Below are 25,357 nucleotides of genomic sequence, written 5' to 3' on the forward strand. Positions count from 1 at the left end.
TAAGCATGTCCGTCCGTCCGTCCGTCCGTCCGTCCGTCCGTCTGTTGAAATCACGCTAACTTCCGAACGAAACAAGCTATCGACTTGAAACTTGACACAAGTAGTTGTTATCGATGTAGGTCGGATGGTATTGAAAATGGGCCATATCGGTCCACTTTTACGTATAGCCCCCATATAAACCGATCCCCAGATTTGGCTTGTGGAGCCTCTAAGAGAGGCATATTTCATCCGATCCGCCTGAAATTTGGTACATGGTGTTGGTATATGGTCTCTAACAATTATGCAAAAATTGGTCCACATCGGTCCATAATTATATATAGCCCCCATATAAACCGATCCCCAGATTTGGCTTGCGAAGTCTCCAAGAGAAGCAAATTTCATCCAGTCCGGTTGTAATTTGGAACATGGTCTTAGTATATGATCTTTAACAAGCGTGCCAGTATTGGTCCATATCGGCCCATAATTATATATAGCCCCCATATAAAACGTTCTCCAGATTTGACCTCCGGAGCCTCTTGGAGGAGCAAAATTCATCCGATCCGGTTCAAATTAGGAACGTGGTGTTAGTATATGGTCGCTAACAACCATACCAAAATTGGTCCAATCACACAAAAATTGGTACATATCGGTTCATAATCATGGTTGCCACTAGAGCCAAAAATAGTCTACCAAAATTTTATTTCTATAGACAATTTTGTCAAAATTTTATTTCTATAGAAAATTTTGTCAAAATTTTATTTCTATAGAAAATTTTGTCAAAATTTTATTTCTAGAGAAAATTTTGTTAAAATTTTATTCGGTTCATAATAAAATTTTCATCATTGTCAAAATTTTATTTCTATAGAAAATTTTGTTCAAATTTTATTCGGTTCATAATCAGGTTGCCACTCGAGCCAAAAATAATCTACCAATATTTTATTTCTATAGAAAATTTTGTTAAAATTTTATTTCTGTAGAAATTTTTGTCAAAATTTTCTTTCTACAGAAAATTTTGTCAAAATTTGTATTTCTATAGAAAATTTTGTGAAAATTTTATTTCTATAGAAAATTTTGTTAAAATTTTATTTCTGTAGAAACTTTTGTCAACATTTTATGTCTACTTTGTCAAACTGAATTATATACGTATTGGATCGATCTTTTTTGATTTAATATATACCACGTATGGACTTACATACAATTTAGAAGATGGTGTTAGGAGGTTTTAAGATACCTTGCCATCGGCAAGCGTTACCGCAACTTAAGTAATTCGATTGTGGATGGCAGTGTTTAGAAGAAGTTTCTACGCAATCCATGATAAGGCGTACATAAGCTTCGGCCTGGCCGAACTTACGGCCGTATATACTTGTTTTACTTTGAACTATCCGTTATAATTTGAATTTTGTACGTCAGTACTTTTATTAATAAACCGCGAAAAGAGAATGAACAAGTATATCCTGCGGCCGATGGCAAGGCATCTTAAAACTTCTTAACAACATCTTCTAAATTGTAAGTTAGTCCATGCGGGATATATAGTAGACAAAAGAAAGGTCGCTTAAATACGTATATATTCACACTGAAAAAAATATTGTCGTGAGGTCAAAGATTTCATGTCTTTAAAATACGAATGCAAATTTTGCTTAGCATAGAAGACGCATTTCTCTAATATAAAGATTTTTTCCTTGTCCAAAAGTCGAGAAACTTTTCAATGAAGTCGTATTGTCCTTATAATTAAGTGATTTCACTTAAGAATGGATATCATAACATGAAAGAAAAAATGTTTGGGCTAAGGTCAACTTGACATAATTAATGCAGAAAAATTCTTTAAATTTAATAAAATTGTCTTTACATTTGTTGTCTTTTTGCATCTTGACCACAAAGCAAAAAATTGTTCAAATATAGGACATGTTTTTCAACACTATGTTTTTACTTGAAACATAGCATTATTTCTACTGGAAGTCGAGTCTTAATTTGGAAATTAAAGTTGTAGTTAACTCGTTTTTAAAGAACTTTGATAGCATATGAAGAAAAAAAGGTGAAAACGCGAATAATTAAAATTTGCTTCCTAGAAGCAAGTACACAAAACCTAAATTTAAAAGATAATTGTGCCTTAAAAGTATCCTTACTTGTATACTCCGCTTCTTTGGCTCGGAATCAATACCAAAATTTTTAAAGTAAAGACAAAATCTTTGGAACCGGGCATGCTTTTTTTTCAGTGCAGTTCTTGGCCGGTATATATAGGAAAGAAATAATAACGAACTGATATGAACTTTTGTGCGGTAATTATAGAGCCACATTTTAAATATCGGGGTCGCTTTATATGGGGGCTATATACAATTATGAAAACAAATCTACCAAAAAATTCAGATTTTTTTACTGTTTGGTAGATTGGTAGAAATCTTGATGCCTTGGAAGATTTTGCAATATATTCCTAACTATGAAATGATTCAAAAATTTTCTATAGAAATAATATTTTGACAAAATTTTCTACAGAAATAAAATTCTGACAAAATTTTTCTTTAGAAATTATATTTTGACAAAATTTCTTAAAGACATAAAATGATGACAAAATTTCCTATAGAAATAAAATTTTGACAACATTTTCTTTAGAGATATAAAATTTTGGCAAAATTTTCTATGGCAATAAAATTTTGGTAGATTATTTTAGGCTCGAGTGGCAATCGTTATTTTTCTGTTATTGGGGATCGGTTTATTTGGCAGCTATATATAAAATAGATCGATACGCACCAATTTTGGCATGGTTGTTATCGGCAATACACTAGCGAAATGTTCCAAATTTCAACCGGATCGGATGGATTTTGCTCCTTCAAGCGACTCCGAAGGTCAAATCTAGGGATCGGTTTATATGCAAAATGGACCATTTTTTGCATGTTTGTTAGAGCATATACTAACAACACGTACCAAATTTCAACCAGATCGTATGAAATTTGCTTCTCTTAGAGGCAACGCAAGCCAAAACTGGGGATCGGTTTATATGGGGGCTATATATAATTATGGACCGATGTGGACCAATTTGTGCATGGTTATTAGAGACTATGTGCCAACATCATGTACCAAATTTCAGCCGGAACGGATGAAATTTGCTTCTCTTTGAGGCTCCGCAAGCCAAATCTGTGGCTATATGGGGGCTATACGTAAAAGTGAATCCATATGGCCCATTTGCAATACCATCCGACCTACACGCAAAAAAATAATGCTTTCCTCCCAAACGAAATTTTAGGCAAACAAAGTTCGTTTCTCATTTGCTTTTCGTTGAAAGGAAGTTTATTTGGAAGAAAAGTTTATACTTTTTGTGATAAACGTTTATTCTTTTCCAGGATGTAAAAACAATTTCATAAAGACTACCTCAAAAAAATTGTTTTTTTTAGCTAATTGCATTTTCCCTCACTCATTCTCACTTCCACGAAGTTTTTTAGTTATTAGCACCTTTTTCTGTAATACAAACAATGTAGAAGAAATTATACGTTTTTATAAGTTTTAAATTTTTTTTACCTTTCGCCTGGACGGAGAATCGAACCGCGGACCATGCAATTTGTAAGCCAACACACTATCCACTGAGCTATGTAGCCGTTATTGTCACCAATAGACAATTACGCATATAAGTTATATTTATATAGCATAGCTTGCGGCGCCCACGAGCCGATTAAACAAGGTTTATTTACCAGAAAAGTACATTTCGTTGGGCACCGTGGAGCAGTGGTTGCTACGTCCGACTTGCATGCCAAGGGTCGTGGGTTCGATCCCTGCTTCGACCACAGTTTTGTTTTTTTTTTTTTTTTTTATTTACATATATTCCAGATATGGTCGGAAGATTCCGAAAAAATGTTCAACATTACATTCTACTATATTAAATTTTTACTATGAACTGTAAAATGTGTCTTATTAAAAACCTAAAGTCAGAAAAGAACAGTGTTTGATATAAACGAAACGGACTGTGTTGTTGGTTCAAAAATAACTTTTTTTATCGAAAAAATAAAAATTTTGTGACAAACGAAGTTTTTTGGTGATAAAAGTGTATACTTTTCGAAGCAATTCAAAAAACTCTAACAAAAGAAAAACGTTTTCGGTACACGTTTTCCAAACGTTTTTTTTTTCTTTGCGTGTACATCAATAACAACTACTTGTGTAAAGTTTCAAGTCGATAGCTTGTTTCGTTGGGAAGTTAGCGTGATTTCAACAGACAAACGGACGGATGGACAGGCGGACATGCTTAGATCGACTCAGAATTTCACCACAACTCAGAATATATATACTTTATGGTTTCATAAAAAGTACGAAACTGTTTCATAACAAGTACAGGTTAGGTTAGGTGGCAGCCCGATGTATCAGGCTCACTTAGACTATTCAGTCCATTGTGATACCACATTGGTGAACTTCTCTCTTATCACTGAGTGCTGTCCGATTCTATGTTAAGCTCAATGACAGAAATGTCACCAGCATTACTGAGGTAGGATAATCCACCGCTGAAAAACTTTTGGTGTTCGGTCGAAGAAGGAATCGAACCCACGACCTTGTGTGTGCAAGGCGGGCATGCTAACCATTGCACCACGGTGGCTCCCTAACAAGTACAAAAGTTTTACATACAACTATGAAGGTCAAGTTTCATTAAAAACGTAACATTTCGTTCTTTTAAAGAAAAGTTTCTTTGGATGTAAAACAATGACGCATGTCATACTATTAACGTAATTTTTCGTTCTTTTTATACGCACCACCATAGGATGGGGGTATATTAACTTTGTCATTCCGTTTGTAACACATCGGAATATTGCTCTAAAACCCCATAAAGTATATATATTCTGGGTCGTGGTGAAATTCTGAGTCGATCTAAGCATGTCCGTCCGTCTGTTGAAATCACGCTAATTTCCGAACGAAACAAGCTAGCGACTTCAAACTTGGCACAAATAGTTGTTATTGATGTACGTCTGCTGGAATTGCAAATGGACCATATTGGACAAGTTTTACGTATGGCCCCATTTAAACTGACCCCCAGATGTGACCTCCGGAGCCTCTTAGAGAAGCACAGTTCATCCGATCCGGTTGAAATTTGGTAAGTGATGTTTATATATGGTCTCTAACATCCATGCAAAAATTGGTCCAAATCGGTCCATAATTATATATAGCTCCGATACAAACGGATCCCCAGATTTGATATCCGGAGTCTCTTGGAAGAGCAAATTACGTCCGAATTGGTTGAAATTTGGTACGTGGTGTTCATATATGGTCTCTAACAACCATGCAAAAATTGCTTCATATCGGTCCATAATTATATATAGTCCCCATATAAATCGATCCCCAGATTTGACCCCCGGAGCCTCTTGGAGGAACAAACTTCATACGATTCGGTTGAAATTTTGTACATTGTGCTAGTATATGGCCGCTAACAATCATGCCAAAATTGGTCCAAAATTGGTCTATAGTTATATATAGCCCTCAGATAAACCGACCCCAATCAAACAAACATTGGTCCATATCAGTTCAAAATTGTGTATAGCTCCCATATAATCCGAACCCTAGATTTTGTTTGCGAAGCCTTTTGGAGAGCCGAACTTGGTTCATATCGATCCAATCACACAAAAATTGTATATAGCCCCCATATAAAGCGACCCCCATATTTCACTTCTGGCTCTCTAATTACCACGCATCAGTAAATATCGGTTCGTAATTATTTATAGACTCCCATATATATAACGATCAAGAACTGAATTATATACGTATTTAATCGGCCTTTTTTTTGTCCAATATATATACCCCGTATGAACTATCTTACAATTTAGAAGACGATGTTAAGAAGTTTTAAGGTACCTTGAGATCGGCAAGTACTACAACAACCCAAGTAATTCGATTGTGTACCCAGAGAAGGAATATGATCACCTCAAACATATTTCAAGAGCAAAATGCTATTTTTGGATGGTGACCATGTAACATGTTTGTCGCAAAAATGTTACTTTCTCGCCAAACATAACATGCTTTCAAAAAAGATATGCATAATAATATGAGAAAATAATATGGTTGCGGCGTACATGTTACATGGTCACCATCCAAAAATTACATTTTGCATGTTTGAGGTGATCATATTCCTTCTCTGGGTGTGGATGACAGTCTTTAGTTTTTACGCAATCCATGGTAGAGTGTACATAAGATTCGGCCTGGCCGAACTTACGGCCGAATATAGTTGTTATTTTTGGATCCGTCAGCTGTGTAAATTTGGCGAAGAAGCGATGAATTTAGGACAAGCTTGTCATAGGACCGATGTCCACCATTTGAACAGCCGTTGCACTGAATTTGGATCACTTCTTAAGGTGTGATCCGAATTCAGTGTTTTGGATGTGAATTTAAAAGGTTTCTGATATTTTGTAAAAAAAAAAATTATAACTTTTTATGGCATATAATGCATTCTAAAGTTTGTCTAAAACGTTCGTCCTCATACATTTTCAAAAATTCGCATTTTTTCTAGAATGGATTTAACATTTTTTCGACAACATTTTAATAATTTTACCATTTTATTAATTCTTACTCTCTTTTCAAACGATTTGAAACACAAAAGTTAAAATTACCCATTAAAAATAAAAAGTAACGAGTTATAAAAAATTGTGTTAAAAGAACTTCCTGTGTAATTAAAACAAGGAACATCTTCTCAATTCAAAAAAATTTTTTGATGAGATATGTGTCCCAAATATTTTATGCTAATTTAGGAATTATTATTTTTATATTATTATTTTTATATTATATTTTTGCATTTAAAAATATTGCGTTTAACCTTCGTGTATGTGGAAGCGATACCAGCGTGATGAGGTCTCGTGGGACCCACAATAAAAAAAGGATGGTAGAGAGGTTATGCCTACGACATTTTCAATTATTTACTGTAGGTGGACTCTTCCATAACGCAAATTAACATTGGCAATGTATGACGTTACTATCTCCCACTCACTCTAATGTTTCCAAATTCATTCTACTTCCCGACGAGGATTTTATTTGAATCCATTGGTTTGTTGTTGCCAATCTTGTTCACTTAATGCTCTTACACATGTACCCATTTATGTTTACATATTTGCTGAATTTGTACATTCTCTGGATTCTTTGGAACATATGCTAGATTAAACTGGATTTTTGAATAGCAATGCTTGATCTATAATGCCATGGGCAAACAAGTCGGTATAGAAGAGGCTTTGTTATCAAAGGCCATATGTGATAAGGTATAAATTGAAATGCGTGGGAAAGATGATACGGTAGTGTTCCAATGGTACAATGTACTATTGTATGTCGTTAGTTGAATTCCTAATGCACAACGTTAATGTGTTCTTCACACATGTAGACCAAGTCTAAAAGTAAATGATGTAAGCAGAGAAAATTGTTTCAGATAACAGGAGTCACACATGCAAAAAATTCGGCCGGGCCGAATCTTAAGTACCCACCATCATCACGCAGGGAAGGAATATGGTGACCTCCTACAGCAAAATGTTATTTTTGGATGTCAATTGCAATAAAATAAAATCAATTCGGATGAAAGATGTATATGGGAGCTATATGTAAATCTGAATCGATTTCAACGAAACTTAACATACTTGACATTCCATTGTACTCTTTGTGCAAAATATTTAACCAAATAAAGGCAAAATTCTGGTCTGGTCTTTAGGGCCAATTAAATCCATATATATTGGTCCTATATCTAAATACGATTTTAACAAAATTTGCCACGGATAGCTAAAATATTAATTCTACTCTCAGTGCATAGCCTAACATAAATCGGAGTAAAACTTTGGCCTCTATGGTCATAAGAGTCTAAATCTGGCCAAAGATATATATGGGAGCTATATCTAAATCTGAACCGATTTGGCTGATATTTTGCAAGTATTTCGAGTCTTATAAAATATTCGGATATACGGAATTTGAAGAAGATCGGTTGATAAACACGCCAATTATGACCAGATCGGTGATAAATATACATGGCAGTTATAGGGTTGCCAGATTCAAATGACCTATTGTCATTTGAAAAAGTTGGCTGGATTTAAAAAAATCTGGATTTCGTAAATCCCCAAATATGAGGAATAAAATTATTTATTAAAATATTTAAATACATAATAATAACACAACAAAACATTTATTATTCAGTCTTTTCATAAACATAAATAAAATAAAGTAAATTTAACTAACTTAAAAAATTAGAACATATTTTTAATTCAATCTTTTCTTACAAACTAAATTTACAGAAAAAGGCAAAATAGGTTTAATGCTGTTCTTATAGATAATACATATTGCACCTATTAAACAAAATGGTACTAACTCTAAATTCTTTATTTTTCAGTAGAAACAAAAAACTGTAATAAAAAAGTATTAACTCTGAAGACAAGAAAAGAGACATAAGAGCATTTTTAATGAAATAATAGTAAACAAGTATATACGGCCGTAAGTTCGGCCAGGCCGAAGCTTATGTACCCTCCATCATGGATTGCGTAGAAACTTCATCTAAACACTGCCATCAACAATCGAATTACTTAAGTTGCGGTAACGCTTGCCGATGGCAAGGTATCTTAAAACCTCCTCACACCATCTTCTAAATTGTATGTAATCGATTCAATACGTATATAATTCAGTTTGACAAAGTACACTCAAAAAAAAGTGAACTCTCTATTTCACTAAAGCCATATTAACTTTATATTAGTTCATAGAATCATTATGTTTGGAAAAAGTTTATTTTAGTCAAATAATTTTTTGTGTATGTTAGTTAAATGAACTAAAAAACGGGAAAAAGTTATACACAAATAAAGCATAAGGATTTCCTAATTTCGTATTTCTTACAAAATAGTTCATTATTTCTTTAAATTTGTAAATCTTACCAAAAATGTGTCCATCGTGAACTTCGTATGTCACTAAAGACATTCTTGCAATTTTGAACTCCAAGATTTCTCTTAAAACTACAAAATTTTCTTTAACTACTGAAAAAATTGAGTTATGTCTAATAAATTTTCTTGAATTTGTCGAAAAATATTTACTTATTTTTGCCATATCGGAGTGATGCCAGCGCTTGTAATACCGTTTAGTTAAAATTTTCTAAAAAAGTTCCAAATTTTCTAAAATTAATCGAAAGTTATCTTTCCTGGTGGGTTCACTGTTTTTTCAGTGTAGACGTAAGATTTTGACAAAATTTTCTACAGAAATAAAATTTAAAAAAAATTTTCTATACAAATAAAATTTTCACAAAATTTTCTATAGAAATAAAAATTTTGACAAAATTTTCTATAGAAAGAAAATTTTAGCAAAAATTTCTACAGAAATAAAATTTTAACAAAACTTTCTCTAGAAATAAAATTTTGACAAAATTTTCTATATAAATAAAATTTTGGCAATGACGAAAATTTTATTATGAACCGAAAAAAATTTTAACAAAATTTTCTAGAAATAAAATTTTGATAAAATTTTCTATAGAAATAAAATTTTGACAAAATTTTCTATAGAAATAAAATTTTGGAAGATTATTTTTGGCTCTAGTGGCAACCATGATTATGAGCCGATATGGACCAATTTTTGTGTGATTGGACCAATTTTGGTATGGTTGTTAGCGATCATATACTAACACCATGTGCCTAATTTGAACCGGATCGGATGAATTTTGCTCCTCCAAGAGGCTCCGGAGGTCAAATCTGGAGAATGTTTTATATGGGGGCTATATATAATTATGGACCGATATGCACCAATTCTGGCACGGTTGTTAAAGATCATATACTAACACCATGTTCCAAATTAAAACCAGATTGGATGAAATTTGCTTCTCTTGGAGACTTCGCAAGCCAAATCTGGGGATCGGTTTATATGGGGGCTATATATAATTATGAACCGATGTGGATCAATTTTTGCATGGTTTTTAGAGACCATATACCAATATCATGTACCAAATTTCAGCCGGATCGGATGCAATTTGCTCCTCTTTGAGGCTTCGAAAGCCAAATCTGGAGATCGGTTTATATGGGGTCTATATATAATTATGGACCGATGTGGACCACTTTTTGCACGGTTGTTAGAGACCATATACCAATACCATGTACCAAATTTCAGCCGGATCGGATGCAATTTGCTCCTCTTTGAGGCTTCGCAAGCCAAATCTGGAGATCGGTTTATATGGGGTCTATATATAATTATGGACCGATGTGAACCAATTTTTGCATGGTTGTTAGAGACCATATACCAACATCATGTACTAAATTTCAGCCGGATCGGATGAAATTTGCTTCTCTTTGAGGCTCCGCGAGCCAAATCTGGGGATCGGTTTATATGGGGGCTATATATAATTATGGACCGATGTGCACCAATTTGTGCATGATTGTTAGAGACCATATACCAACACCATGTACCAAATTTCAGCCGGATCGGATGAAATATGCTTCTCTTAGAGGCTCCACAAGCCAAATCTGGGGATCGGTTTATATGGGGGCTATATATAATTATGGACCGATATGGACCAATTTTTGCATGGTTGTTAGAGACCATATACCAACATCATATACCAAATTTCAGCCGGATCGGATGATATTTTCTTCTCTTTGAGGCTCCGCAAGCCAAATCTGGGGATCGGTTTATATGGGGGCTATATATAATTATGGACCGATGTGAACCAATTTTTGCTTGGTTGTTAGAGACCATATACCAACACCATATACCAATTTTCAGCCGGATTGGATGAAATATGCTTCTGTTAGAGGCTCCACAAGCCAAATCTGAGGGTCCCTTTATATGGGGGCTATACGTAAAAGTGGACAGATATGGCCCATTTTCAATACCATCCGACCTACATCGATAACAACTACTTGTGCCAAGTTTCAAGTCGATAGCTTGTTTCGTTCGGAAGTTAGCGTGATTTCAACAGACGGACGGACACGCTTAGATCGACTCAGAATTTCACTACGACCCAGAATATATATACTTTATGGGGTCTTGGAGCAATATTTCGATGTGTTACAAACGGAATGACTAAGTTAATATACCCCCATCCTATGATGAAGGGTATAACAATGGGAGAATTTTACAGTGTGTATCGTTTTATAATGAAAAGTGAACATTTCAAAATTTTGAGTTACTGCGCTTTCTCTCTCCGGGTGAATTGAATGCTGGTTAAAAGTAATTAACACTCAAAAATCACCTTATTGGGAATGAAAACAAGTAAAGAAAGTCTAAGGTCGGGCGGGGCCGACTATATTATACCCTGCACCACTTTGTACATCTACATTTTCGATACCATATCATCCTTCAAATGTGTTGGGGCTATATATAAAGGTTTGTCCCAAATATATACATTTAAATATCACTCGATCTGGACAGAATTTGATAGACTTCTACAAAATCTATAGACTTAAAATTTAAGTCGTCTAATGCACTAGGGTGAAACACAATAATAGTGAAGAAATATGGAAACATTTAAATCTGAAGCAATTTTAAGGAAACTTCGCAAAAGTTTATTTATGATTTATTACTCTTTAGATATGTGTTAGAAGTTTACGAAAATTAGAGTCATTTTTACAACTTTTCGACTAAGCAGTGGCGATTTTACAAGGAAAATGTTGCTATTTTGACCATTTTTGTCGAAATCAGAAAAACATATATATGGGAGCTATATCTAAATCTGCACCGATTTCAACCAAATTTGGCACGCATACACTGAAAAAAATACTGTCGTGAGGTCAAAGATTTCATGTCTTTAAAATACGAATACAAATTTTGCTTAGCATAGGAGACGCATTTCTCTAAAATAAAGTTATTTTCCTTGTCCAAAAGTCGATAAACTTTTCAATGAAGTCGCATTGTCCTTATAATTATGTGATTTGACTTAAAAATGGGTATCTTAACATGAATGAAAAAAATTATAGGCTAAAGTCAACTTGACTTTAATAATTCAGAAAAATTCTTTAAATTTAATGCAATTGTCTTTAAATTTGTTGTCTTTTTGCATCTTGACTACAAAGCAAAAAATCGTTCAAATCTAGGACATGTTTTTCAAAACTTTATTTTAAAGAAGTTTTTTACTTCAAACATAGCATAATTTCTACTGGAAGTCAATTCCTAATTTGGAAAATAAAGTTGCCGTTAACTCGTTTTTAAAGGACTTTGATAGCATATGAAGAAAAGAAGCTGAGAAAGCGAAAAATTAAAATTTGCTTCCTAGAAGCAAGTACACAAAACCTAAATTTAAAAGAGAATTGTGTCTTAAAAGTATCCTTACTTGTATTCTCCGCTTCTTTGGCTCGGAATCAATACCAAATTTTTTAAAGTAAAGACAAAATCTTTAGAACCGAGTATGCTTTCTTTTCAGTGTAGCTACAATGCTAATTCTACTCCCTGTGCAAAATTTCTACTAAATCGGAGTTAAAAATTGGCCGCTGTGGTCATATGAGTGTAAATCGGGGGAAAGCTATATATGTGAGATACGTATATCTAAATTTGAACCGATTTCAACCAAATTTGGCACGCATGGCTACAATGCTAATTTTACTCCCTGTGCAAAATTTCAAATAAGTCGGAGCAAAAAATTGGCCTCTGTGGTCATATGAGTGTAAATCGGGCGAAAGCTGTATATGGGAGCTATATCTAAATCTAAACCTATTTCAACCAAATTTGGCACGCATAGCTACAATGATAATTCTACTCCCTGTGCAAAATTTCAATTAAATTGGAGTAAAAGATTGACCACTGTGGTCGTATGAGTGTAAATCGGGCGAACGATATATATGGGAGCTATATCTAAATCTGAACCGATTTCAATAAAATTTGGCACACTTGACTATAGTACTAATTGTTTTTCTTGTGCAAAACTTTAAGCAATTTTGGGTAAAACTCTGGCTTGTGGGGCCATATAAGTCCATATCGGGCGAAATATATATGGGAGCTATATCTAAATCTGAACCGATTTCTTCCAAAATCAATAGGATTCTTTTTCAGAGCCGAAACACATACTTGGGCCAAATCGACTCGGGGGCCCGCCCTGAGCAATATATATATATATATATATATATATATATATATATATATATATATATATATATATATATATATATATATATATATATATATATATATATATATATATATATATATATATATATATATATATATATATATATATATATATATATATATATATATATATATATATATATATATATATATATATATATATATATATATATATATATATATATATAGAGAGAGAGAGAGAGAGAGAGAGAGAGAGTTTGTCTTCCTTTACGGCGGTTTCCTTTTATATTTCGGAGCTAGAAATCAAAACAAATATCAGTCATCTAAAGTCGCTTTATTGCTCCTCAAAATATTTTCCATCAACACTGTCGAAAAAGACTGTTTTTCATATGTGTGGGTGTACAAATTAAATGTTTGCAACTCAAATTTTTAATACAATATTTTTAAGTGCAAAGAAATTTCATTAAAATTTTTTACTACCAGTATATGCCCTACGGTGAAACGTAATATGTTTGAACAATACAAACAATATTTTGTTTGGACCAATCCTGAAAATATATATGCTTGAAGCAAAATTTGTTTGGGGAATATATTACACAAGCGATTTTTTTAGGGTGTATACACTTTTGCATGCGTTTGAACCAATTGTCGATGCACTTTGGCCACACTTATTGAGGTATCTTCAAAACATGTATTCTGTCGAAAAACATTGACTTCTCTTTTTATTTTTTACGTACAGGATTAAAAGGAAGTAATTCGGTGCCAAGTCAGGACTATACGACAGATGACACATCAAATCGATGTTTTGATTGGTCCAAAATGCAGTTGTTTGAGCGGATGTGTGAGAGCTCGCATTAAAGAGTGATCTCTCTGCGGCGGCAAATGGTAAACTATATTTGTCTAAAATTTCGTTCGGAAGAAACTAATTATTTTTTGCGTGCACTTAGAAAAAATATCTACACCCTCAAAAAAAATCGCCTCTCTAACATATGTTCCAAACATAGTATCCATAGTATTATTGGATACTGCCGAAACATTAATATGTTTGTTTAATGTGAACATATTATATGTTTGGAAGCATTTTGAGCCCAAAAATATAATATGCTTAGAAGAATTTTCCCCAAAGAAGATTGTGCTCATTCCCTAACATAATTTTCACTTCCACGAAATTTTTTAGTTCTTGGCACCTTTTTCTGTAATACAAATAATGTTGAAGAAATTATTCAATTTTATAATTTTTTAAATTTTACCTTTCGCCTGGACGGAGAATCGAACCGAGGACCATACATTTTGTAAGCCAACACACTACCACTGAGCTACGTAGCTGTTATAGTCACCAGTAGACAATTATCGTTATAAGTTACATTTATATAGCATAGTTTGCAGCGCCCACGAGCCCATGCAAACATAACATTATTTAACAGAAACACACATGTGTTGGCAACGTGGAGCAGTGGTTAGCATGTCTGCCGTACATGCAAAGGGTCGTGGGTTCAATCCCTGCTCCGACCAAACACCAATTGTTTTTTTTAATTTACACATTACTATTTACACTATATTAAATTTTTATAATGAAACTTCGAAATGTGGGTTATTACAAATTTAAGTCAGAAACAGTGATTGATATAAACAAAATGGACTGACCTTTTGGATAAAATATTATTTTTTATTGCAAAAATAACAATTTTGTAATAAAAAACTGTTTTTGGTATAAAAGTTTGAAATTTTGGAAGGAATAACCATTGTTAGCATGCCCGCCTTGCATACACAAGGTCGTGGGTTCGATTCCTGCTACGACCGAACACCAAAAAGTTTTTCAGCGGTGGATTATCCCACCTCAGTAATGCTGGTGACATTTCTGAGGGTTTCAAAGCTTCTCTAAGTGGTTTCACTGGAATGTGGAACGCCGTTCGGACTCGGCTATAAAAAGGAGGTCCCTTGTCATTGAGCTTAACATGGAATCGGGCAGCACTCAGTGATAAGAGAGAAGTTCACCACTGTGGTATCACAATGGACTGAATAGTCTAAGTGAGCCTGATACATCGGGCTGCCACATAACCTAACCTAACCTTGGAAGGAATTCAAAAACTCTAACAAGAGAAGAACGAGTCGAGTATAAACATACATAAATAATTTTATAATATACACATAAATTTATTTAGGCGTGAACAGTTTTTTAATAGCAATTAACACCATTTTAAATTCATTTAAAACTTATCATGTTTTGTACTTAATTTATTTTTAACTTTAAGGCCGGTATTAAGTTGGCATTATCGCTCTAAAATGACCCTTTGACCCTGTTTTGCCTTTTACTTTTCTTTAATAATTCATTCTAAAGAAAATAAACTTTTTCAAATGTTTTAGCTGCAAAACTCGAACTTAATGCCCGCTTTTATATTTGAAGGTGTCCGTCAACTCCTCTTGGACTACTTATTAATAAAGAGGAACTAAACTTTGTTCTTATACATTTTACTTTTTATTTTTTCACTATTTCCTCCTTTTTTCATTTTACGGTCCCAACTCTAAAAAGAGTATAATGCCCTTTCGTTATTTTTATGAATATCTCTTTGTAATTTGTGTATATTTTCCACCGTTTTTTTATACCCTTCACCACTACTGTGGTACAGGGTATAATAAGTTTGTGCATTTGTATGTAACGCCAAGAAGGAAAAGTCTGAGACCCATCGTTTAGTATACCGATCGTCTTAGAATTAAATTCTGAGTCGATTTAGCGATGTCCGTCTGTCTGTCTGTCTGTCCGTCAGTCTGTCTGTCTGTTGATGTATTTTTGTGTGCAAAGTACAGCTCGCAGTTTTAGTCCGATTGTCCTAAAATTTGGTATAGGGTCGTGTTTCGGCTCAAAGACGATCCCTATTGATTTTGGAAAAAAATCGGTTCAGATTTAGATATAGCTGCCATATATATTTTTCACCGATCTGGTCATAATTGGCGTGTATATCAACCGATCTTCCTCAAATTCCGTACATCCGAATATTTTATGAGTCTCGAAAAACTTGAAAAATATCAGCCAAATCGGTTCAGATTTAGATATAGCTCCCATATATAGCTTTCGGCCGATTTACACTCATTTGCCCACAGAGGCCAAGTTTTTGCTCCGATTTAGTTGAGATTTTGCACAGGGAGTAGAATTAGCATTGTAGCTATGCGTGCCAAATTTGGTTGAAATCGGTTCAGATTTAGATATAGCTCCCATATATAGCTTTCGCCCGATTTACACTCATATGACCGTAGAGGCCAATTTTTAACTCCGATTTAGTTGAAATTTTGCACAGGGAGTAGAATTAGCATTGTAGCTATGCGTGCCAAATTTGGTTGAAATCGGTTCAGATTTAGATATATCTCCCATATATAGCTTTCGCCCGATTTACACTCATATGACCGTAGAGGCCAATTTTTAACTCCGATTTAGTTGAAATTTTACACAGGGAGTAGAATTAACATTGTAGCTATGCGTGCCAAATTTGGTTGAAATCGGTTCAGATTTAGATATAGCTCCCATATATATGTTTTTCTGATTTCGACAAAAATGGTCAAAATACCAACATTTTCCTTGTAAAATCGCCACTGCTTAGTCGAAAAGTTGTAAAAATGACTCTAATTTTCCTAAACTTCTAATGCATATATATCGAGCGATAAATCATAAATAAACTTTTGCGAAGTTTTCTTAAAATTGCTCCAGATTTAAATGTTTCCCATATTTATACCCTTCACCACTACTGTGGTACAGGGTATAATAAGTTTGTGCATTTGTATGTAACGCCAAGAAGGAGTAATTATAGACCAACCTTTTAGTATACGGATCGGCTTAGAATTAAATTCTGAGTCGATTTAGCGATGTCCGTCTGTCTGTCTGTCCGTCTGTCTGTCCGTCTGTCTGTCTGTCTGTCTGTCTGTTGATGTATTTTTGTGTGCAAAGTACAGCTCGCAGTTTTAGTCCGATTGTCCTAAAATTTGGTATAGGGTCCTGTTTCGGCTCAAAGACGATCCCTATTGATTTTGGAAAAAATCGGTTCAGATTTAGATATAGCTGCCATATATATTTTTCGCCGATCTGGTCATAATTGGCGTGTATATCAACCGATCTTCCTCAAATTCCGTACATCCGAATATTTTATGGATCTCGAAAAACCTGCAAAATACCAGCCAAATCGGTTCAGATTTAGATATAGCTCTCATATATAGCTTTCGCCCGATTTACACTCATTTGCCCAAAGAGGCCAATTTTTAACTCCGATTTGGTTGAAATTTTGCACAGGGAGTAGAATTAGCATTGTAACTATGCGTGCCAAATTTGGTTGAAATCGGTTCAGATTTGGATATATCTCCCATATATAGCTTTCGCCCGATTTACACTCATATGATCACAGAGGCCAATTTTTAACTCCGATTTAGTTGAAATTTTGAACAGGGAGTAGAATTAGCATTGTAGCTATGCGTGTCAAATTTGTTTGATATCGGTTCAGATTTGGATATATCTCCCATATATAGCTTTCGCCCGATTTACACTCATATGACCACAGAGGCCAATTTTTTGCTCCGATTTAGTTGAAATTTTGCACAGGGAGTAGAATTAGCATTGTAGCTATGCGTGCCAAATTTGGTTGAAATCGGTTCAGATTTAGATATATCTCCCATATATAGCTTTCGCCCGATTTACACTCATATGACCACAGAGGCCAATTTTTAACTCCGATTTAGTTGAAATATTGCACAGGGAGTAGGATTAGCATTTTAACTATGCGTGCCAAATTTGGTTGAAATCGGTTCAGATTTAGATATAGCTCCCATATATATGTTTTTCTGATTTCGACAAAAATGGTCAAAATACCAACAATTTCCTTGTAAAATCGCCACTGCCTAGTCGCAAAGTTGTAAAAATGACTCTAATTTTCCTAAACTTCTAATACATATATATTGAGCGATAAATCATAAATAAACTTTTGCAAAGTTTCCTTAAAATTGCTTCAGATTTAAATGTTTCCCATATTTTTTTACTAACATTGTGTTCCACCCTAGTGCATTAGCCGACTTAAATTTTGAGTCTATAGATTTTGTAGAAGTCTATCAAATTCTTCCAGATCGAGTGATATTTAAATGTATGTATTTGGGACAAACCTTTATATATAGCCCCCAACACATTTGACGGATGTGATATGGTATCGAAAATTTAGATCTACAAAGTAGTGCAGGGTATAATATAGTCGGCCCCGCCCGACTTTAGACTTTCCTTACTGGTTTTTTACTAACATTGTGTTCCACCCTAGTGCATTAGCCGACTTAAATTTTGAGTCTATAGATTTTGTAGAAGTCTATCAAATTCTTCCAGATCGAGTGATATTTAAATGTATGTATTTGGGACAAACATTTATATATAGCCCCCAACACATTTGACGGATGTGATATGGTATCGAAAATTTAGATCTACAAAGTGGTGCAGGGTATAATATAGTCGGCCCCGCCCGACTTTAGACTTTCCTTACTGGTTTTTTACTAACATTGTGTTCCACCCTAGTGCATTAGCCGACTTAAATTTTGAGCCTATAGATTTTGTAGAAGTCTATCAAATTCTGTCCAGATCGAGTGATATTTAAATGTATGTATTTGGGACAAACCTTTATATATAGCCCCAACACATTTGACGGATGTGATATGGTATCGAAAATTTAGATCTACAAAGTGGTGCAGCGTATAATATAGTCGGCCCCGCCCGACTTTAGACTTTCCTTACTGGTTTTTTTTTAATTTCCTTTGCCTGAATATTTTGACTTACTCCTCGTACGTTCCGGTTTCTTTTAACGAACCAAGAAAAATAGTGTACCCATAACGCCAAAATGATAAACAAAACACATGTCCACACATACGTAAAATGCTGCTTTCAAGACGAAAACACATGGTTTTTTTTCAAATGTCTATTCTGAATCTCTATTCTCTTTATTCCGAATACTCATTCTAATATTCAAATTAAATAATATTTAGACTTAAGCATATAAAATTTTTGGCCTTATCATAAAGCAGTTTCCGAAACAACATATAAGCGGTTTCACAGAAATTGCTCTCTTTTGATTTTCTCGCTGTGTTAATTTGATATCTATCGTCAACCCTCCCGGTTTCTATCTCTATTTGTCGCTCTCTGAATAAAATATCACAACATATATATGTTTACTCGAAATTTGTAAAATTATATATGTTTACATTCACACATATAATTTTTATGAGACATGTATGCCCCAAACATAATATATTCTAACATATTAACATATGTGTTCCAAACATTTAATGTTAGTTTGGGAACATTACATGTTTGCACTTAAATATATTGTGTTTAAAAATTGTGCCCGAAACACATTTTGTTTATATCGAAACATATGAAAAACATATTTTTCTAACAGTGTATAAAATTGGAATCGCTAACTTCTTACGGTCCATACTGAGCATAATGATATTTTGGACGGGGAACAAGTAAATTTTCTCCGGAACAATATTTTAAAAACTAGAAATTCCCTTTTCTTGTAATGTATTTTCTTTTAAATATAAATAAACCCGAAAATTAAAAAAAAACCAAATTTGTAAGAAGCAATTCCATGATTGTCTCTAAACTATTTTATTTGCATAAAAATTTTTTTCTTTTGGATAAAAAGAAAATTTTACTTGTCTGAAATTTCAATTCTTTGAAAAGAAAATTCTTCTTCTTTCAGTGTACATGGCACCATTTTTTCCTTCTTTCTTTAAATAGCCTCCCATTAAAGACAGTTGGTGTAGGTCTTTACCCAAGTTTTCTCGAATTCATTTATGCTTAAAATCAAAACGATTAAATTTTAACTAGATCCTATTACTTACCATTTTAGGAATTGCAAATTTGTTTTACAAGTTGAAAAGAGCAATTGTTAACACGTGATACTGGATATTGGAGTTTGTTGTTCGTTTGTGGGAAATTCAATATCCTTTTACTTTGTGCTTCCATACGATGGAACAAGAATCTTGGAGTGAACATTTCATGGTCATTAACTCGATTACAATAAATGGAAGTTGCACTTTAATTCCTTCTGTTCATTTCATTGTTTTAGATCAAATCCTTTTTATGGTGAATTATTCAGAACCTAAAAAAAGGAGACAAAACATCAATAATACACAATTTTTTAACATTTATCGTACTTCAAATATTCATGTGCAGTAGATAACAACAAAATCAGAAAAAAAAAACATTTTTTCTTATAAGGAATTATTGTTTATAAGAAAAAGTTTCTTTTAGGTATACATATGGATATTTATTTTTCTTGGAGAAAAAATTAGAAAAACTCGTTTTATAGTTTTCAAATCATTTTATTAAAGCAACAAAAAAGAATGAAAATAAAATATATGTTTTTATGTTTCGGTAATTGATTAGCAGGATTTAAGATATTTTTTGAACGACGAATTCATTGGAATTCTCAGACCCCATAAAGTTTATATATTCTGGTTCATGGTGAAATTCTGAATCGATCTAAGCATGTCCGTCCGTCAGTCCGGCTGTCCGTCCGTCTGTGGAAATCACGCTAACTTCCGAACGGAACAAGCTATCTACTTGAAACTTGGCACAAGTAGTTGTCATTGATATATGTTAGATCGATAACAAGATTCGAATCGCAAGATTCGGATTGCGGAGGCTCTTCGATGAGCAAATTTGGTTGAAATCTGGTTGAAATTTGGTATGTGGTTTTACGATGTGACATCTAACACCCAAACAAAAATTGGTCCATATCGGTCCATTCATGCTAAAACTTGTTCATGTAGGTCCATAATTATCAAAAAAGAGCTTCCAAAAAAGTAGCTTGGATCCCCAATCTGTGATCCGGAAGTACTGCAAACTTGGATCATCTTCAATGAATTTTACATGGGCTTGTCATAGGACGGAAGTACTCCCTTTTTGGATCCTTTGCATTGTTTTAGAAGTTGTGCCCTGGAAGTTAATTTGAATGAAGAAATTTAAAAAGCGAAAAAAAAATTTTTGCAACCAATTTCACTTTTTTTTATCCATATGTTTTATTTCACAATTATTTTCCTATAATCTAATTTTTACAATTTGAAAATTTTTTCGCTCCGAACAGGGGTTGAATCTGGGTTTGCTGGTACCATAACAGAACGCCTTAGTACACTCAGCCACAAACGCCATTGAACATAAAGCGTCGAAAGGTCAATTCAAATGTTTGTAATAGGAATAACATTCTAATTGCTTCTCGAGATGTTCTTTATTAGTATGAATAAGAAACGCTGGTTCAAATCTCACCAGCGGCAATTTTTTATCAACTATTTTTCTAAAAAATTATTTTTTTATGTCATGCATCGTTTTTATTATACCCTTCACCACTACTGTGGTACAGGGTATAATAAGTTTGTGCATTTGTATGTAACGCCAAGAAGGAAAAGTCTGAGACCCATCGTTTAGTATACCGATCGTCTTAGAATTAAATTCTGAGTCGATTTAGCGATGTCCGTCTGTCTGTCTGTCTGTCTGTCCGTCTGTCTGTCTGTCTGTTGATGTATTTTTGTGTGCAAAGTACAGCTCGCAGTTTTAGTCCGATTGTCCTAAAATTTCGTATAGGGTCCTGTTTCGACTCAAAGACGATCCCTATTGATTTTGGAAAATATCGGTTCAGATTTAGATATAACTGCCATATATATTTTTCACCGATCTGCTCATAATTGGCGTGTATATCAACCGATCTTCCTCAAATTCCGTACATCCGAATATTTTATGAGTCTCGAAAAACTTGCAAAATATCATCCAAATCGGTTCAGATTTAGATATAGCTCCCATATATAGCTTTCGCCCGATTTACACTCCTTTGTCCACATAGGCCAATTTTTTGCTCCGATTTAGTTGAAATTTTGCACAGGGAGTAGAATTAGCATTATAGCTATGAGAGTCAAATTTGGTGGAAATCGGTTCAGATTTAGATATAGCTTCCATATATAGCTTTCGCCCGATTTACACTCATATGACCACAGAGGCCAATCTTTTACTCCGATTTAATTGAAATTTTGTACAGGGAGTAGAATAAGTATTGTAGCTATGCGTGCCAAATTTGGTTGAAATCGGTTCAGATTTAGATATAGCTCCCATATATAGCTTTCGCCCGATTTACACTCATATGATCACAGAGGCTAATTTTTTGCTCCGATTTAGTTGAAATTTTGCACAGGGAGTAGAATTAGCATTGTTGCTATGCGTGCCAAATTAGGTTGAAATCGGTTCAGATTTAGATATAGCTCCCATATATATGTTTTTCTGATTTCGACAAAAATGGTCAAAATACCAACATTTGCCTTGTAAAATCGCCACTGCTTAGTCGAAAAGTTGAAAAAATTACTCTAATTTTCTTAAACTTCTAATACATATATATCGAGCGATAAATCATAAATAAACTTTTGCGAAGTTTCCTTAAAATTTAAATATTTCCCATATTTATACCCTTCACCACTACTGTGGTACAGGGTATAATAAGTTTGTGCATTTGTATGTAACGCCAAGAAGGAGTAATCATAGACCAACCTTTTAGTATACGGATCGGCTTAGAATTAAATTCTGAGTCGATTTAGCGATGTCCGTCTGTCTGTCTGTCCGTCTGTCTGTCCGTCTGTCTGTCTGTCTGTCTGTCTGTTGATGTATTTTTGTGTGCAAAGTACAGCTCGCAGTTTTAGTCCGATTGTCCTAAAATTTGGTATAGGGTCCTGTTTCGGCTCAAAGACGATCCCTATTGATTTTGGAAAAAATCGGTTCAGATTTAGATATAGCTGCCATATATATTTTTCGCCGATCTGGTCATAATTGGCGTGTATATCAACCGATCTTCCTCAAATTCCGTACATCCGAATATTTTATGGATCTCGAAAAACTTGCAAAATACCAGCCAAATCGGTTCAGATTTAGATATAGCTCTCATATATAGCTTTCGCCCGATTTACACTCATTTGCCCAAAGAGGCCAATTTTTAACTCCGATTTGGTTGAAATTTTGCACAGGGAGTAGAATTAGCATTGTAACTATGCGTACCAAATTTGGTTGAAATCGGTTCAGATTTGGATATATCTCCCATATATAGCTTTCGCCCGATTTACACTCATATGACCACAGAGGCCAATTTTTAACTCCGATTTAGTTGAAATTTTGCACAGGGAGTAGAATTAGCATTGTAGCTGTGCGTGTCAAATTTGTTTGAAATCGGTTCAGATTTGGATATATCTCCCATATATAGCTTTCGCCCGATTTACACTCATATGACCACAGAGGCCAATTTTTTGCTCCGATTTAGTTGAAATTTTGCACAGGGAGTAGAATTAGCATTGTAGCTATGCGTGCCAAATTTGGTTGAAATCGGTTCAGATTTAGATATATCTCCCATATATAGCTTTCGCCCGATTTACACTCATATGACCACAGAGGCCAATTTTTTACTCCGATTTAGTTGAAATATTGCACAGGGAGTAGGATTAGCATTTTAACTATGCGTGCCAAATTTGGTTGAAATCGGTTCAGATTTAGATATAGCTCCCATATATATGTTTTTCTGATTTCGACAAAAATGGTCAAAATACCAACAATTTCCTTGTAAAATCGCCACTGCCTAGTCGCAAAGTTGTAAAAATGACTCTAATTTTCCTAAACTTCTAATACATATATATTGAGCGATAAATCATAAATAAACTTTTGCAAAGTTTCCTTAAAATTGCTTCAGATTTAAATGTTTCCCATATTTATACCCTTCACCACTACTGTGGTACAGGGTATAATAAGTTTGTGCATTTGTATGTAACGCCAAGAAGGAGTAATTATAGACCAACCTTTTAGTATACGGATCGGCTTAGAATTAAATTCTGAGTCGATTTAGCGATGTCCGTCTGTCTGTCTGTCCGTCTGTCTGTCCGTCTGTCTGTCTGTCTGTCTGTCTGTTGATGTATTTTTGTGTGCAAAGTACAGCTCGCAGTTTTAGTCCGATTGTCCTAAAATTTGGTATAGGGTCCTGTTTCGGCTCAAAGACGATCCCTATTGATTTTGGAAAAAATCGGTTCAGATTTAGATATAGCTGCCATATATATTTTTCGCCGATCTGGTCATAATTGGCGTGTATATCAACCGATCTTCCTCAAATTCCGTACATCCGAATATTTTATGGATCTCGAAAAACCTGCAAAATACCAGCCAAATCGGTTCAGATTTAGATATAGCTCTCATATATAGCTTTCGCCCGATTTACACTCATTTGCCCAAAGAGGCCAATTTTTAACTCCGATTTGGTTGAAATTTTGCACAGGGAGTAGAATTAGCATTGTAACTATGCGTGCCAAATTTGGTTGAAATCGGTTCAGATTTGGATATATCTCCCATATATAGCTTTCGCCCGATTTACACTCATATGATCACAGAGGCCAATTTTTAACTCCGATTTAGTTGAAATTTTGAACAGGGAGTAGAATTAGCATTGTAGCTATGCGTGTCAAATTTGTTTGATATCGGTTCAGATTTGGATATATCTCCCATATATAGCTTTCGCCCGATTTACACTCATATGACCACAGAGGCCAATTTTTTGCTCCGATTTAGTTGAAATTTTGCACAGGGAGTAGAATTAGCATTGTAGCTATGCGTGCCAAATTTGGTTGAAATCGGTTCAGATTTAGATATATCTCCCATATATAGCTTTCGCCCGATTTACACTCATATGACCACAGAGGCCAATTTTTAACTCCGATTTAGTTGAAATATTGCACAGGGAGTAGGATTAGCATTTTAACTATGCGTGCCAAATTTGGTTGAAATCGGTTCAGATTTAGATATAGCTCCCATATATATGTTTTTCTGATTTCGACAAAAATGGTCAAAATACCAACAATTTCCTTGTAAAATCGCCACTGCCTAGTCGCAAAGTTGTAAAAATGACTCTAATTTTCCTAAACTTCTAATACATATATATTGAGCGATAAATCATAAATAAACTTTTGCAAAGTTTCCTTAAAATTGCTTCAGATTTAAATGTTTCCCATATTTTTTTACTAACATTGTGTTCCACCCTAGTGCATTAGCCGACTTAAATTTTGAGTCTATAGATTTTGTAGAAGTCTATCAAATTCTTCCAGATCGAGTGATATTTAAATGTATGTATTTGGGACAAACCTTTATATATAGCCCCCAACACATTTGACGGATGTGATATGGTATCGAAAATTTAGATCTACAAAGTAGTGCAGGGTATAATATAGTCGGCCCCGCCCGACTTTAGACTTTCCTTACTGGTTTTTTACTAACATTGTGTTCCACCCTAGTGCATTAGCCGACTTAAATTTTGAGTCTATAGATTTTGTAGAAGTCTATCAAATTCTTCCAGATCGAGTGATATTTAAATGT

The 25,357-nt window shown here is 34.2% G+C and overlaps 1 protein-coding gene across 2 annotated transcripts in view; it reads right to left on the reverse strand.

Annotated features, from left to right (window-relative positions):
- NPFR (Neuropeptide F receptor) overlaps window positions 1-25,357 on the reverse strand; it is a 73,611-nt gene that overhangs the window by 19,681 nt on the left and 28,573 nt on the right. For both annotated transcript variants that reach the window (XM_075292556.1, XM_075292555.1), the window contains exon 2: window positions 19,816-20,075. In XM_075292556.1, the coding sequence (XP_075148671.1) occupies window positions 19,816-19,818 (3 nt within the window). In that variant the 5' untranslated portion in view covers window positions 19,819-20,075. The remainder of the gene's footprint in view (window positions 1-19,815; window positions 20,076-25,357) is intronic.

The sequence above is a fragment of the Haematobia irritans genome, chromosome 1 (assembly GCF_050003625.1).
Source record: "Haematobia irritans isolate KBUSLIRL chromosome 1, ASM5000362v1, whole genome shotgun sequence".
NCBI classification, from domain to species: domain Eukaryota; kingdom Metazoa; phylum Arthropoda; class Insecta; order Diptera; family Muscidae; genus Haematobia; species Haematobia irritans.